The sequence below is a fragment of the Mobula hypostoma genome, chromosome 15 (assembly GCF_963921235.1).
Source record: "Mobula hypostoma chromosome 15, sMobHyp1.1, whole genome shotgun sequence".
In the NCBI taxonomy this organism is placed as follows: domain Eukaryota; kingdom Metazoa; phylum Chordata; class Chondrichthyes; order Myliobatiformes; family Myliobatidae; genus Mobula; species Mobula hypostoma.
The window spans coordinates 7,978,814-7,994,789 of record NC_086111.1 but is presented as its reverse complement, the minus strand read 5'-3'; the positions used below and the strand labels follow the sequence as shown (position 1 = coordinate 7,994,789).

Below are 15,976 nucleotides of genomic sequence, written 5' to 3'. Positions count from 1 at the left end.
AGTGTTGAGAGAGCGAAAGAAAGAGAGAGAGATAGAGTCTGTGAGTGTTGAGAGAGAGAGTCTGTGTGTTGAGAGAGAGAGTGTGTGTCTGTGAGTGCTGAGTCTGTGTGAGTGTAGACAGAGAGAGAGAAACAGACAAACACACACACACTGTGTGTGAGTCTTTCTCGCTCCTGCCATCTGGCAAAAGGTACCGAAGCATTCAAGCTCTCACGACCAGACTGTGCAACAGTTTCTTCCCCCAAGCCATCAGATTCATTAATACTCAGAGATTAGACTGACATCGACATCATTATTAATTGTAATTTGTCCTCTACTGTGCCTATTGTCTTGTTTATTATTTATCGTACTGCCCTGCACATCTTGTGCACTTTATGCAGTCCTGTGTAGGTCTGAGGTCTAGTGTAGCCTTGTATTGTCTCACTTGGTCTAGTTTAGTTTTACGTTGTTTCACGTAGCACCATGGTCCTGGAGGATCATTATTTCGTTTTTACTGTGTACTTTATCAGCCGTTTATGGTTGAAATGACAATTAAAAGCGACTTGAGTTGACTGGACTTGGAGAATTCCACAGCACAGACCATCCACTTAGACTAATCCCAGATTTCCACAGCACAGAAACAGGCCCAGTGACCATCCAAATCCTACACTAATCTTGTTTTATTCTCATGAAATTTTATTTATTTAGCAATAGAGCGTGGAGTTGGCCCTTCCAGCCCTTTAAGCTGCGCTGCCCAGCAGCCCCTGACAATCCTAATTTAACTTGAACTCAATCATGGGACGATGTATAGTGACCACTTGACCTACCCTATGTGGGAGGAAACCCGAGCCCCCAAGGAAAACCAACAGGGAGGATGTTCAGAGACTTCTTACTGATGGCGTTGGAACTAAACTCCAAACTCTGGTGTCCCGAGCTGTAATAGCATTGCACTAACTGTGGCACCCAATTTTCATTGAACCTGGAATTTGCCATTTATGTGCTCACTAGGGGAAATTGATAGAAAGTTAATCAATATACCAACGTGTTCCTCTTTGGGACACAGGAATCTAAAGGCCCTGGAGGAAGCCCACACAGTCTGAGGGGGAATGTATAATCCTTGCAGAGGGTTGAGTGTGGATTGTTGGACCAGTGGAGGCAGCTGTTCCAGTTATGTCACTGTGCCAATCCCAAAGCAGGGCTTTTGTTTTGAGTCAGACATTCAACCACCCTGCAGGCAATAGGGAAGATTTCGGAGGACTCAGCAGCTCAAGTGGCATCTGCAGAGGGAGATGAACAGTTGATGTTTGGGTCAACATTTCCTTCCACAGAAGCTATTTGACTTGCTGAGTTCCTCCAGCATCACGAGACCCATCGTCAAGGACATCTTCAAAAGGCGATGCATCCACCATTAAGGACACACACACAACCCAGGACAATACCATCAGAGAGGAAGTACAGGAGACTTACGATACAGATACACACACACACACACACACACACTCTCTCAGAGACACACACATACATACACCCAGAGACACATACTCACAGACACAGACACTCACACACAGACAGACACACACATAAACACGCACTCAGACACACACACACACGTAGGCTCACACAGACACATACACAGAAACATGCACACAGACACATACATACATACACACACATACACACACACACACACACACACTCACTCTCACACAGACAGACAAAACCACACAAAAACACACCAATAGTACAACAGACAAACAAAATTCTGGAGGAACTTGGCAAGTCAGGCAGTATCTATGGAAAGGAATAAACAGTTGACATGTTGGGCCCAGACCCTTCATCAGGACCCAAGAGACAGCTGTGCATTTGTTAAACGCCTTTTACCTGTAAAATCCTTCCATCTGACGTCCCGAGGTGAGCAACTGTGAAATTTTCTATCACGGTCACGAAGATGGACGTCAGTTTGGTATCATCTAGATCACCGTCAAATCGGTCCATGCGGATAAAAGCATTCCAGACTCTGGTTGGCTTGTTCGCACAGTTATTTGCATCCTGGAAGAGAAAGAATGAGGCAAAAATCGATCAGTACTGTTTCAATTGCTGTGCTACAGGGAAGGGGTGAGCATACTTCAGAATGGGTTGAAGGGCAGCAAGAAAAATACATTTAAAATTACTCTAAGTTATACTAGTAACCTACAGCTGGCTCCTGGATCATTCTGGATGGTTCACTCACCTCAGCATTGAACTGATTCCACAACCTATAACACTCAGGTTCAAGGACACTGAACATGAGTGCCCTTGTGTGTTAGTTCTCAGTGTTAGTTATTTATTATTGTTATTTTTTTTGTATTTGCACAATTTGACTTCTTTGCACATTATTTGTTTTTCAGTATATGTGGTGGTACAGGAGTCAGAAAGAACCCACATTCAACATTTTTGTGACAATGTCTTTTCTCCCATGATCAGATTCAGAATGGTCCATCAACACAACCTCATAATTTTTCTCTCTTTTTGCACTGTTTATTTTTTACGTGTTTATTGTAACTTATAGAAATTTTTATGTATTGTACTGTACTGTTTTCAGATCACTACGAATGTCCACCCTCACGCCAGCAGATCTGATAACATACCACCACACCACATGACATTGTTTCAAGTTCTAGTTTGTCATTCAACCGTACATATATTTATGGCCAGACGAAATGATGTTCCTCCAGACCAAGGTGCACAACACGGTACATGTAACTTGAACACAGAACACAAGGTAATATTACCATAAATAAATTGACAAATAATAAAGTGCATCTACGATACAAGTTAAAAACTAAACAGTATAACACTACTGGCGCTTCATACATGATGAGATCTGAGTAGCAGCAGGGAAGGTAGTAGTCTTCCCGCCTAGGGGATGAAGCTGTTTCCCATCCTAACTGTTCTTGTCTTGATGCTGCAGTATCTCCTCCCTGATGGTAGGGAGTTTGTGTAATCCTGTGAATGCAAACCAGCTGAGAAAATGCACGGGCTCAAACATCCCTGCACCCTCACAGCAGTGAGACAAGGAAACCAGGAAGCTGCTGGGTTCAACCCACAATCCCAACCAAGTTAGTTGACCATGTTACGACTGTGGTGGTGCCCACCATTGGCTTCTCAGGTTACACAGGCGTCTTCAAGCACCAGGTAGGGCACAAAATTTCCTTTGAATAAAATGGGTTGAGCAAGTAGTTAAATTTCTTCAGGAGTCATTTCTGAACACCATCGTCCTTCAGTGAATCTGATCACACCCACTCCAGAGCTTTGAGCACACAATTCTCGGCTGGCACAACTGTGTGGTGTACTGAGGGAAGGAAAAAGTTCATGGATTCTGTTGTTTTAATCCAAGGTTCTTTCAGAAGTCAGGAAAGTGGCACAAAGTTGGTTGCTTCATGATTGTTTTCTTAAGAGCTGATAAAATAAAGGAAAGGTGGCTTGTGGCCGAGGTCTGCCAAGTGAAAGAAAAGCTAAGATTAAGATGGCACCTAGCATAGAACAGCTATTTTTATACCACAGAGATGAGGAAAATTCCATTCAAATTTATAGATAAGAATTAATCACTTAGAAAGCTACTATTCAATGACTGCAGTACCAAGTAAATCAATGAGAAAGCACTTATTCAACTAATCCAGAACAAGGAAGCTTCAGACTTTCCAGAATTGTATAGCCACTAGAGGCATATTAAATTGGCATAAAATACAAGCAAATAACTAACTGTTAAATTATAAAGACAATAACAATTAAACAGCTTAATCTAAAACTTAACAGTTGAATCCAACAAGGCAAAATATTCACACCTTTCCAGAAAAGAATTACGCCAGCATGATTAAAACACAAAAGGATGCTTGACCAATTTGTTTTCAGTAAGAAAACAGAATTCACTCTGTAGCAGAAGATTTCATCCACTGCACTGAAGACTTGGGAAAAATCCAGTGCAGCAGCAGTTAAAATGTAATATTCCAGAGCACACTGCCCCTGGAACTGAAGCAATTAAAAACAGAGCGATGGAGGAACTCAGCGGATACAACAGCAGTCATGGACTGACATGGACAGTCAACGTTTTTAGTCGAGACCCTTCATCTATACTGACCCTGGAAATGATCCTCCCCTGAAGTGCAACAAATCACTTTGAAAGTGTTCTGCAGATGCTGGAAATCTGAAGCAGCACACACAAGATGCTGGAGAAACTCAGAAGGTCAGGCAGCATCTATGGAGAGGAATAAAGAGTCAACGTTGCAGACCGAGAACCTTAGCAGGACTGGAAAGGAAGGGGATAGAAGCCAGAATAAGTAGGTGGGGGAGGGGGAGGAGTACAAGATGGCAGATGATACAGCAGGTGAGGCTAGGTCAGGGGGCAGGTATGTGGGTGGGAGAGGGGGAATGAGTGAGAAGTTGGGAGGGGATAGGTGGAAGAGGTAAAGGGTTGAGGAAGAAGGAATCTGATAGGAGATGAAAATGGACCATGGGAGAAAGGGAAGGAGGAGGGGTACCAGAGGGAGGTGCTCTATGGAAGAGACTCAGAACGAAATGTGGACTCTTTATTCCTCTCTATAGCTGCTTCGTAACCCGTTGAATTCCTCCAGCATTTTGCGTTTGCCGCCCCAATCTCAATGCCAGATTGGCATCAAGCAAGATTACATCATTGCCTCAACACCTCTCCTCCAGCTGCATCTTCCTGGGGTGGTGCTCTTCTGTGGAGGAAATGGGACTTTCTTTCACCTATTCACTTCCAGGCCAAAGCTAGCCCTGGCCATCAACACAGTGGAGGAAACCTCTGCTCCAAACTGCATAGTAAATATTTATTGCTGTTTATGTAGAAGCCTCCACTTGAACAAGTCGCCTTACATAAAGTACAAAGGCAAACAGACTAAACCCAAAGAATAAACAGGTTTGAATGGTTTACAGAAGAATAAGGCAGTAGGTTTAACACACATTTCACAACAGTTCTAAGCCTCAATGGTTGTAAATTGTTTAGACCAAAGCAGAAATTCAAAAGATTTCATCATAACAAGTGGACAGAACTGAGAGATGGATTTCAGTAGAAAATCAGTCATACTGTAAGGAAACAGGCTGTTTCAGCCCTCCAAGTCCATACTGACCCATGAGCACACACTGGTACCAATCCTGTTTTTATTTTTCCTGCATTCCATCCATTAGCAGATTATGGTGTTCACCGATACACTAGGGGTAACGGTGCTCACCGATACACTAGGGGTAATGGTGCTCACCGATACACTAGGGGTAATGGTGCTCACTGATACACTAGGGGTAACGGTGCACACTGATACACTAGGGGTAACGGTGCTCACCGATACACTAGGGGTAATGGTGCTCACCGATACACTAGGGGTAACGGTGCACACCGATACACTAGGGGTAACGGTGCTCACCGATACACTAGGGGTAACGGTGCTCACCGATACACTAGGGGTAACGGTGCACACTGATACACTAGGGGTAACGGTGCTCACCAATACACTAGGGGTAATGGTGCTCACCGATACACTAGGGGTAACGGTGCACACTGATACACTAGGGGTAACGGTGCTCACCGATACACTAGGGGTAATGGTGCTCACCGATACACTGGGGTAATGGTGTTCACCGATACACTAGGGGTAATGGTGCTCACCGATACTCTAGGGTTGACGGTGCTCACCGATACTCTAGGGGTAATGGTATTCACCAATACCCTAGGGGTAATGGTATTCACCGATACACTAGGGGTAATGGTGCACACCTTTGGGAGGTGGGAGGAAACTCACACAAAGTTAACAGCACCCGTAATGAGGGCTGGCACCTTCTTTTGTTGTGGGATTCCCTGCAATTCCTCAGGAAAACATAACTCCCCATCATTAAAGTGTCGAGCAAGATTGAAATCTTCGAGGCCGAGAACAGAAATCTAACAGATTTCAGTGCCGCCTGCCTGTACTTAACTGGTCTTGCTCTCGTCTCACTACTTCCGTTGGGTGGGAGGTGCAGGAGTGATGGGTCCCACACCTCAAGGCTCCGGGGCAGTTGTTGCACTGCAGCCATCAGGCTCCTGGACAGCTTTCACCCGCCCCAGCTCTGAACTCCGTGGACACTGTTTCGAGGACTCTGTAGTTCAAGTTCCACGTGCTACCGGTTTACTTTTATTTTACTATCTGTGTGATTTGTCCTTAGAATCAGAACCTTTTGCACATTAGTCTTTGTTGTGTGTGGTTTTTCATAAATTCTATCGTGCTTCTTTGTTCTGTGGCTGCCTACAAGAAGATTAATCTCAAGGTTGGAATATATACTTTGATAATAAAGTTGAACTTTGAAAATTCCACACAGACAGCACTTGTTTGAAACTGGATCACTGGAAATGTGAGTCAGTGGCTCTACCAGCTACACCACTGCATCACCCACAACAGACACCCACTCCAAACTTAAAGAACTCAATGGATTTTTCTTCCTCAAGTAGAAAGAGTCCAGGAACTACACAGGAGCAAAAGCATATGAGCATTTTGAATCAATTCACTAAAATCTATTGCACTGAAGATTGAGAGCAGGATTGTCATTACCTAGATATTGAAACACAGAGGAGAAAATAAATTATCACTTTGTTCAATTATATATCTCTGAAATTATGTGTTTCCTTTTGCATGATCCACAGAAAACTGTTATACAACATACGGCAAGTAGAATAAAACTCTGATAATCCATCATCCAATTCTTTACAATGATTCAATTGTAATGATTCAGCATCAAAGGCAACTTGCCAATCCAAAGTGTGGACTCACAGACCGTCCTCCCATTGGTGCTGCCCTCCAGAGTACGCTCAGTGGAAGACAAGCTGGAACATGTCCATTTGCAGCTGCACTGGCATGAGATGAGGAACTACTGTGTGCCTGTGCTTGCAGAAGCGTGGCTCCAGGACAACATCCATACACCATCAATCTACAGGCCATGACACTCAGGGACTTAGGCTAGATTATTACATTTATATACTACTTTTTGTAACTTCATTCATAGTTTGTCACATCAGACAGCCAGCCACTCTACTATTGTTTGGTTGATGTTGAGCAGGTCAGTGTCAGCTAAATCAGGTGAGAGTGGGCAGAATGTGTTCAATGTTCTGCACCCTTTCGCCACACTCACAGGATTTGCTGGTCGTTAAACCCCACTTCACCATATTGTCTCCCATCCTACAAACTCCTGCTCTCGCTCTGTTGCAAGTGCACCACTTCCGTCTGTCAAGCAGTGCCCCGTCTGGTAACATTTCTGTGGGGTCTTGCACTGTATTGTTTGGTGGGGTTCTGGCTTCTGTTTGTTGCCAGAGGTCAATCCTGTATGTTGGGGGGATGTTCCGTGCGGTAGTTCCTCCACTATAGCAAAGCTTTTCCTCGATTTTAGGCGGTTGGAAACTGGCACATGATGATGTAGTGGGTGCCATGGATTGGAGTTCTGTTTACTTTTTTCAATTTTTGTTGTAGTGTGTCTTCGGATTTCTGGGGGAGCAATGCCTGTTAGTCTGTAAATGATGTTAGTGGGTGTGGGGCGCAGTGTGCCCGTGATTATTTGGCAGGCTTCATTAAGCAACGGGTCTATTTTCTTCGCATGGGCTGATCTGCCCCACACAGGTGCACAGTATTCTGCAGGTGCATAGCAGAGTGCTAGGGCAGTTGATCCAAGTGTGTGAGCATCAGCTCCCCATTTCATGCCTGCTAATTTTTTCAAGAGAGAATTGCAAAAGCCAACTTTCCCTCGGAGGTTTTGGATGTGGGTGGCAGATGAGAGCGTCCTATCCAGTGTCACGCCCAGGTAATTTGGAGTCGGATGGTGTTCGAGCTCCTTCCCACACCAGAAGATCTTGAGTTTCTGAGCTGCTTCTCGATTCCTCAGGTGGAATGCACACACTTGAGTTTTTGATGGATCTGGGTTCAGGGACCATTTTTCATAATACTGCTTCATTGCTTTGAGGACTGCTGTAAGTCCTTGGAAGGAGTTAGCTTGTGTTGCTATGCATAGGTCATCTGCATAGATAAACCTGCGTGTGTTAGGAAAGATTGGCTGGTCATTTGTGTAAATATTAAATAGTAGAGGTGCCAGGACTGATCCCTGTGGTAGTCTGTTCTTTTGTGGACGCCACCTATTCTTAATTCCATTCATTTCTACATTAAGTCTGCGATTTTCTGGGAGGCTTCTTACTACTTTGACTGTGGTTTCATTCTTTAACATTTTAGATAATTTCAGTAGAAGGCCTCTGCGATTCACAGTGTCGTATGCTGCTGTTAAGTCAACGAATACTTCCCCTGTAATTTGTCGCATTTCAAACCCATCCTCAATATACTGGATTAAATTCAGGACTTGACCGCAGCAAGAGCGGCCTGGCCTGAACCCGGCTTGGTCTGGTGTTAGAAGATCTTCCAGTAAGGGGGATATTCTTTTCAGTATGAGTCTCTCTTAGAGTTTATAGAGGGTGCAGAGTAAGGATATCGGTCTGTAATTTTTAGGAATGTTGGGGTCTTAACTGGGTTTTAGGAGAGCAACAACTTTGGCTCTTCTCCACTTTTTAGGTATCACTTAAAAAGGGACAGAAGCCAGTGGAGTGCTTTAGGTCCAAGAAGTTTAAGGAATTCATTAAGAATCCCATCTATGCCGGCAGCTTTGTTGGATTTTAGCTGTGATACTTCACCCCTTTAATTCTTTTCTTCTAGGGTGAGAGGTGGGAAGTTGTTATTCCCGTTTGAGAGAGCTGATTCCATCTCCTGAAGCTGCTTTTTCTTTTGTCTCCGTTCCTTTTAGTATTAGCCGACAATTTAGTATTAGTTGGTGGGCAACCTGATTGGGTGTTACAGCAGCAATTCTCTGTGGTGGTCTATTGTCTGAGTTGATTTTCCGAACAGTTGCCCATGCCTTCTTACTGTTCTTGGTCATGTCTGTGTTTTCTATCAGTTCCTGCCGATGTTGTTGTCTCTCTTGGCTCAGTAACGACAGAACTGACTCTCCCATTTCAATTATGTCTTGACCAAATGGGTCTTGGTCATATAAGTTGACATACTCATCATAACTTTGCTTGATATCACTAGTCAATCCCCGAATATATTTGATTCTGCAGCCTCTAGGTATGTTCTGCTGCGCTACTTTCCAGATTAGTCAGACAAATTCATCATGATGATCAGGTTCTGGTGGTATGGTACCGATAAGTTGATCAAGGGATTCTGCGAAAGATGTCCCATTTGCTTTTCTCAGGTTAAATCTTGGTAGGTACTTTGATGGTACAGGTCTCAGAACTGAAATGGATTCTACCTGGAGTGGATGGTGTTAGGATTTGGGTATATGTTGGAGGACTGTTTGTGTGAAGAGGTTGGAGCTGGCTGAGGTAACAAAGGCAAGGTCTAGATTGTATCCTTTTCTCCATCTGGTACTTGTGAAGGCAGGGGTGTCCTTTGACTCGTATAGCAGCTCAAGGCTGTTGTTTAGAGCCCATGATACAACTTCTTCTCCATTCGCATTGTCATCTTTGTATCCCCAGTTGGTGCTATGGCTATTAAAGTCACCAATAATGAGGTACATTTTGTCCTGAAGATCTAGGTTAAGTGGCCACGTGAATGGTTCATTAGGGGGTTTGTAGACCGAGATGATATTTATGTGTTCAGTTTTTGTAATGTATGGTTTTCTGCTATCATAATTACATTTGCTATGTTCTGTGTGACTGTTGGTTCTCTGTTTTGCACCTTAATGCCAGGGGAATGCTGTTTTGTTTGGCTGTATTCATGCATATGTTTGAACTTGTTTGAGGGCATGCTTGCCTCAGTAGAGCAAGAGGGGGCTTGACTGAAGCACAAACTCCAGAACTGCCTTGTAAATGTGGAGAAGATATTTCCTCTTGTGGGAGAACCTAGACCAGGGGTCATATTTTTTAAAAAAGGGTTACCCATTTAAGACAGAAGCAAAGAAACACACACAAAATGCTGGAGGAATTCTGCAGGCCAGGCAGTATCTATGGGAAAGAGCAAGCAATTATGTTTTGGGTTGAAAACCTTCATCAGGACTGGAAAGGAAGGGGAAAAGGTCCCATGTTTACTCTATTCCATAGATGCTGCCTGACCTGCTGAGTTTCTCCAGCACTTTTTGTGTGTCTCTTTGGATTTCCAGCATTAGTTTATTTTCTAATGTTTGTAAGGCAAGCAATTTTGTTTCTCTCCTCCGAGTGGTGTCAGAATTTTGAAGACACTTCCCTGAAGGGTAGAGCAAATAAGCCATTAGTAGTGTGTCAGACAGATGTAGATAACAGGGGGACCAAACGTGCGTTAAAGTTACAATTGGATGAGTCGACACTGTTGTATGGTGCAGCAGGATCAAAGTGCCAAGTGGTTTAATCCTGCTCCTTATTCCCCTGTTCGAACATAACCAACTTTTGGAAAAAATAAAACTGAACATTTGTTCGTCAAGTGTTGGAACTAAAACAGCAGATTTTAAGAAATGCACAAGTTCAAATTCAAAGTAAATGTATCATCACCATATACTTCTATGCTTGTCATCATATACAACTGTGCGATTCATTCTGTTGTGGGCATTCACTGAAGAACAAGGAAATACAATTGAATCACTGAAAAACAACCAATATACAAAAGACGAACTGTGAGATAGATAGACAGATATGAGAAAATCTGCAAATACTGGAAATCCAAATAACACACATAAATTCACCTGGTCCATTTCCGACACTTCCCTTCCTCGATCTCACTGTCTCTATCTTCGGAGACAGGTTATCCACCGATGTCTATTATAAACCAGCGGACTCTCACAGCTACCTGGACGATACCTCGTCCCACCCTGCTACTTGTAAAAACGCCATCTCCATTTCTCAATTCCTCCGTCTCCGGCGCATCTACTCTCAGGCTGAGGCTTTCCATTCTAGAACGAAGGAGATATCCTCCTTTTTCAAAGAATGGGGCTTCCCTTCCTCCACCATCAATGCTACCCTCAACCAAATCTCTTCTATTTCGCACACGTCTGCTCTTACCTCATCCTCCCACCAAGCTACCAGGGATAGGGTTCCTCTTGTCCTCACCTACCACCCCACCAGCCTCTGTGTCCAGCACATAATTCTCCGAAACTTCCGCCACGTCCAACGGGATCTCACCACCAAACACATCTTTCCCTCCACTTTCTGCTTTCCGCAGGGATCGCTCCCTACACTATTCTCTTGTCCATTCGTCCCTCCCCACTAACCGCGCCCCCCCTTCAGCACTTATCCTTGCAAGCGGAACAAGTGCTTCACCTGCCCCTCTGCCTCCTCTCTCACTACCATTCAGGGCCTCAAACAGTCCTTCAAGGTGAGGCAACACTTCACCTGTGAGCCTGTTGGGAGTCATATACTGTGTTCGGTTCTCTTGGTATGGCCTCTTGTATAATCGGTGAGACCCGACGTAGATTAGGAGACCACTTCATCAAGCATCTACGCTCCATCCGCCAGAACGAGCAGGATCTCCCAGTGGCCACCCATTTTAATTCCACTTCCTAATACCATTCCAATATGTCCATCCATGGCCTCCTCCACTGTCGGGATAAGGCCACACTTAGGTTGGAAGAACAACACCTTATATTCCATTCGGCTAGCCTCCAATCTGATGGCATGAACATCGATTTCTCAAACTTCCAGTAATGCCTCCACCCCCACACATCATCATTTCCCATCCCCTTTCCCTTTCTCATATTATCTCCTTGCCCGCCCATCACCTCCTCTAGTGCTCCTAGCACCCACCACCCACCACCCACCCCTTTCTTCTTTCTTCCATGGCCTTCTGTCTCTTTTACCAATCAACTTCCAAGCTCTTTGCTTCATCTGTCTCCCTCCAAGTTTCACCTATCGCCTGGGGTTTCTCTCTCCCCTCCACCCACCTTTCAAATCTACAAAGTTTGTACTCCACATCATTTTTTTCTCCAGTCCTGCCGAAGGGTTTTGGCCCAAAACGTTGACTGTACTTTTTTCCATAGATGCTGCCTGGCCAGCTGAGTTGTTGCAGCATTTTGTGTGTGTTGCTCAGGTAGACAGGTAGTGAGCCCATAGATCGTGGAATCAGTTCAGTGAAACAGAATCACATCAGTGAAAGACTGCACCCAGCAGGATAGACAAGCAATCAGTGTTAAAAAGACAACTAACTATGTAAATACAAAAATAAAAAAAAATAACAATAATAAATAAATATATTAGATAAAAATGCTTAAAAGTGAGTCCATAGGTTGTGGAACATTTCAGTGATGGGGCAAGTGGAGTTGAGTTAGGTTATCGCCTCTCGTTTAGGAGCCTGATGCTGGCAAGGTAATAACTGTTCCTGAACCTGATGGTGTGAGTTCTGAACCTCAGGATAGAGAACATGGACTGGGTGATGGACGTCATTGATAACGAATGATGAGTTCTTGTGGCAGCACTCCATATAGATGTGTTCAATAGAGGGGAGAACTTTTTCTGTGATGGACAAGGCTGTATCCACTACGTTTTGTAGGCTTTTCTGTTCTTCCTGTTGGTCTTTCCTAACGAGGCCAGAACCCCTCTGGTTCAGGAGCTTGATAACACAAGCAAACAAGTGCCTGCTCCAATTTCAGACGACTAGTGGGGTCATACTGGTGTGTGTGTATGTGTTGATTTAATATATGAGTATGTGTTTGTGTTAGCTCACTCCCATTTTTGTTTATCAAACAAGTAAAACAAACCAGCAAATTCTTTTCCTAAATTGTTAAAAACTGTGCACCATGATATTCTAAATGGTGAAACATACTTTGTGGATTTGTAATAATTTCCAATTACATCAAGCCAGTACATTCCACAGCTGAACAGAGGCCCAGTAGGGCTTCACTCCCCTCAGCACTGAGCTCTCTCAGACTGTAGATTACACCCATCGACACTCCCCTCAGCACTGAGCTCTCTCAGACTGTAGATAATAGCCATCGACACTCCCCTCAGCACTGAGCTCTGTCAGACTGTAGATTACACCCATCGACACACCCCTCAGCACTGAGCTCTCTCAGACTGTAGATAAAAGCCATTGACACTCCCCTTAACACTGAGCTCTCTCAGACCGTAGATTACACCCATTGACACTCCCCTCAGCACTGAGCTCTCTCAGACTTTAGATAACAGCCATCGACACTCCCCTTAGCACTGAGTTCTCTCAGACTGTAGATTACACCCATTGACACTCCCCTCAGCACTGAGCTCTCTCAGACTGTAGATAACAGCCATTGACACTCCCCTCAGCACTGTGCTCTCAGTGACTGTAGATTACACCCATCGACACTCCCCTCAGCACTGAGCTCTCTAAGACTGTAGATAATAGCAATCGGCACTCCCCTCAGCACAGAGCTCTCTAAAACTATAGATTACACACATCGACACTCCCCTCAGCACTGAGCTCTCTCAGACTGTAGATTACACCCATCGACACTCCCCTCATCACTGAGCACTCTCAGACTGTAGATTACACCCATCGACACTCGCCTCAGCACTGAGCTCTGAGTGACTGTAGATTAGACCCATCGACACTCCCCTCAGCACTGAGCTCTCTCAGACTGTAGATAATAGCCATCGACACTCCCCTTAGCACTCAGCTCTCTCAGACTGTAGATTACACCCATTGACACTCCCCTCAGCACTGAGCTCTCTCAGACTGTAGATAACAGCCATCGACACTCCCCTTAGCACTGAGCTCTCTCAGACTGTAGATTACACCCATCGACACTCCCCTCAGCACTGAGCTCTCAGTGACTGTAGGTTACACCCATCGACACTCCCCTCAGCACTGAGCTCTCTAAGACTGTAGATAATAGCAATCGGCACTCCCCTCAGCACATAGCTCTCTAAGACTATAGATTACACACATCGACACTCCCCTCAGCACTGAGCTCTCTGAGACTGCAGATTACACCCATCGACACTCCCCTCAGCACTGAGCTCTCTCAGACTGTAGATTACACCCATCGACACTCCCCTCAGCACTGAGCTCTCTGAATGTAGATTACACCCATCGACACTCCCCTCAGCACTGAGCTCTCTCAGACTGTAGATAACAGCCATCGACACTCTCCTTAGCACTGAGCTCTCTCAGACTGTAGATTACACCCATTGACACTCCCCTCAGCACTGAGCTCTCTCAGACTGTAGATAACAGCCATTGACACTCCCCTCAGCACTGAGCTCTCAGTGACTGTAGATTACACCCATCGACACTCCCCTCAGCACTGAGCTCTCAGTGACTGTAGATTACACCCATCGACACTTCCCTCAGCACTGAGCTCTCTCAGACTGTAGATTACACCCATCAACACTCCCCTCAGCACTGAGCTCTCTCAAACTCGAGATTACACCCATCGACACTCCCCTCAGCACTGAGCTCTCTCAGACTGTAGATAACAGCCATCGACACTCCCCTTAGCACTGAGCTCTCTCAGACTGTAGATTGCACCCATTGACACTCCCCTCAGCACTGAGCTCTCAGTGACTGTAGATTACACCCATCGACTCTCCCCTCAGCACTGAGCTCTCTCAGACTGTAGATAACAGCCATTGACACTCCACTCAGCACTGAGCTCTCAGTGACTGTAGATTACACGCATAGACACTCCCCTCAGCACTGAGCTGTCTCTCTGTAACTATAGATTACACCCATCGACACACCCCTCAGCACTGAGCTCTCTCAGACTGTAGATTACACCCATCGACACGCCCCTCAGCACTGAGCTCTCAGTGACTATAGATTACACCCATCGACTCTCCCCTCAGCACTGAGCTCTCTCAGACTGTAGATAATAGCCATCGGCACTACCCTCAGCACTGAGCTCTCTCAGACAGTAGCTTACACCCATTGACATTCCCCTAAACTCTGAGCTCTCTGACTGTAGATTACACCCATCGACACTCCCCTCAGCATATGAGCTGTCTCTCTGTAACTATAGATTACACCCATCGACACTCCCCTCAGCACTGAGCTCTCTCAGACTGTAGATTACACCCATCGACACACCCCTCAGCACTGAGCTGTGTGACTATAGATTACAACCATCAACACTCCCCTCACTGTGCCCTGACTGTAGATTACACCCATCGACACTCCCCTCAGCACTGAGCTCTCTCAGACTGTAGATAATAGCCATCAAAACTCCCCTCAGCACTGAGCTCTCTTAGACTATAGATTACACCCATCGACACTCTCCTCAGCACTGACGTCTCAGTGACTGTAGATTACACCCATCGACACTCCCCTTAGCACTGAGCTGTCTCTCTGTAACTATAGATTACACCCATCGACACTCCCTCAGCACTGAGCTCTCTCAGACTGTAGATTACACCCATTGACACTCCCCTCAGCACTGAGCTCTCTCAGACTGTAGATTACACCCATCGACACTCCCCTCATCACTGAGCACTCTCAGACTGTAGATTACACCCATCGACACTCCCCTCAGCACTGAGCTCTCTGAATGTAGATTACACCCATCGACACTCCCCTCAGCACTGAGCTCTCTCAGACTGTATATAACAGCCATCGACACTCTCCTTAGCACTGAGCTCTCTCAGACTGTAGATTACACCCATTGACACGCCCCTCAGCACTGAACTCTCTCAGACTGTAGATAACAGCCATTGACACTCCCCTCAGCACTGAGCTCTCAGTGACTGTAGATTACACCCATCGACACTCCCCTCAGCACTGAGCTCTCAGTGACTGTAGATTACACCCATCGACACTTCCCTCAGCACTGAGCTCTCTCAGACTGTAGATTATACCCATCAACACTCCCCTCAGCACTGAGCTCTCTCAAACTCTAGATTATACCCATCGACACTCCCCTCAGCACTGAGCTGTCTCTCTGTAACTATAGATTACACCCATCGACACACCCCTCAGCACTGAGCTCTCTCAGACTGTAGATTACACCCATCGACACTCCCCTCAGCACTGAGCTCTCTGAATGTAGATTACACCCATCGACACTCCCC

At 45.3% G+C, this 15,976-nt stretch overlaps 1 protein-coding gene across 1 annotated transcript in view; it reads right to left on the bottom strand.

Annotated features, from left to right (window-relative positions):
* mst1rb (macrophage stimulating 1 receptor b) overlaps positions 1-15,976 on the bottom strand; it is a 289,557-nt gene that overhangs the window by 156,872 nt on the left and 116,709 nt on the right. Inside the window, exon 3 of the mRNA XM_063067700.1 lies at positions 1,861-2,028. Within this exon, the coding sequence (XP_062923770.1) occupies positions 1,861-2,028 (168 nt within the window). The remainder of the gene's footprint in view (positions 1-1,860; positions 2,029-15,976) is intronic.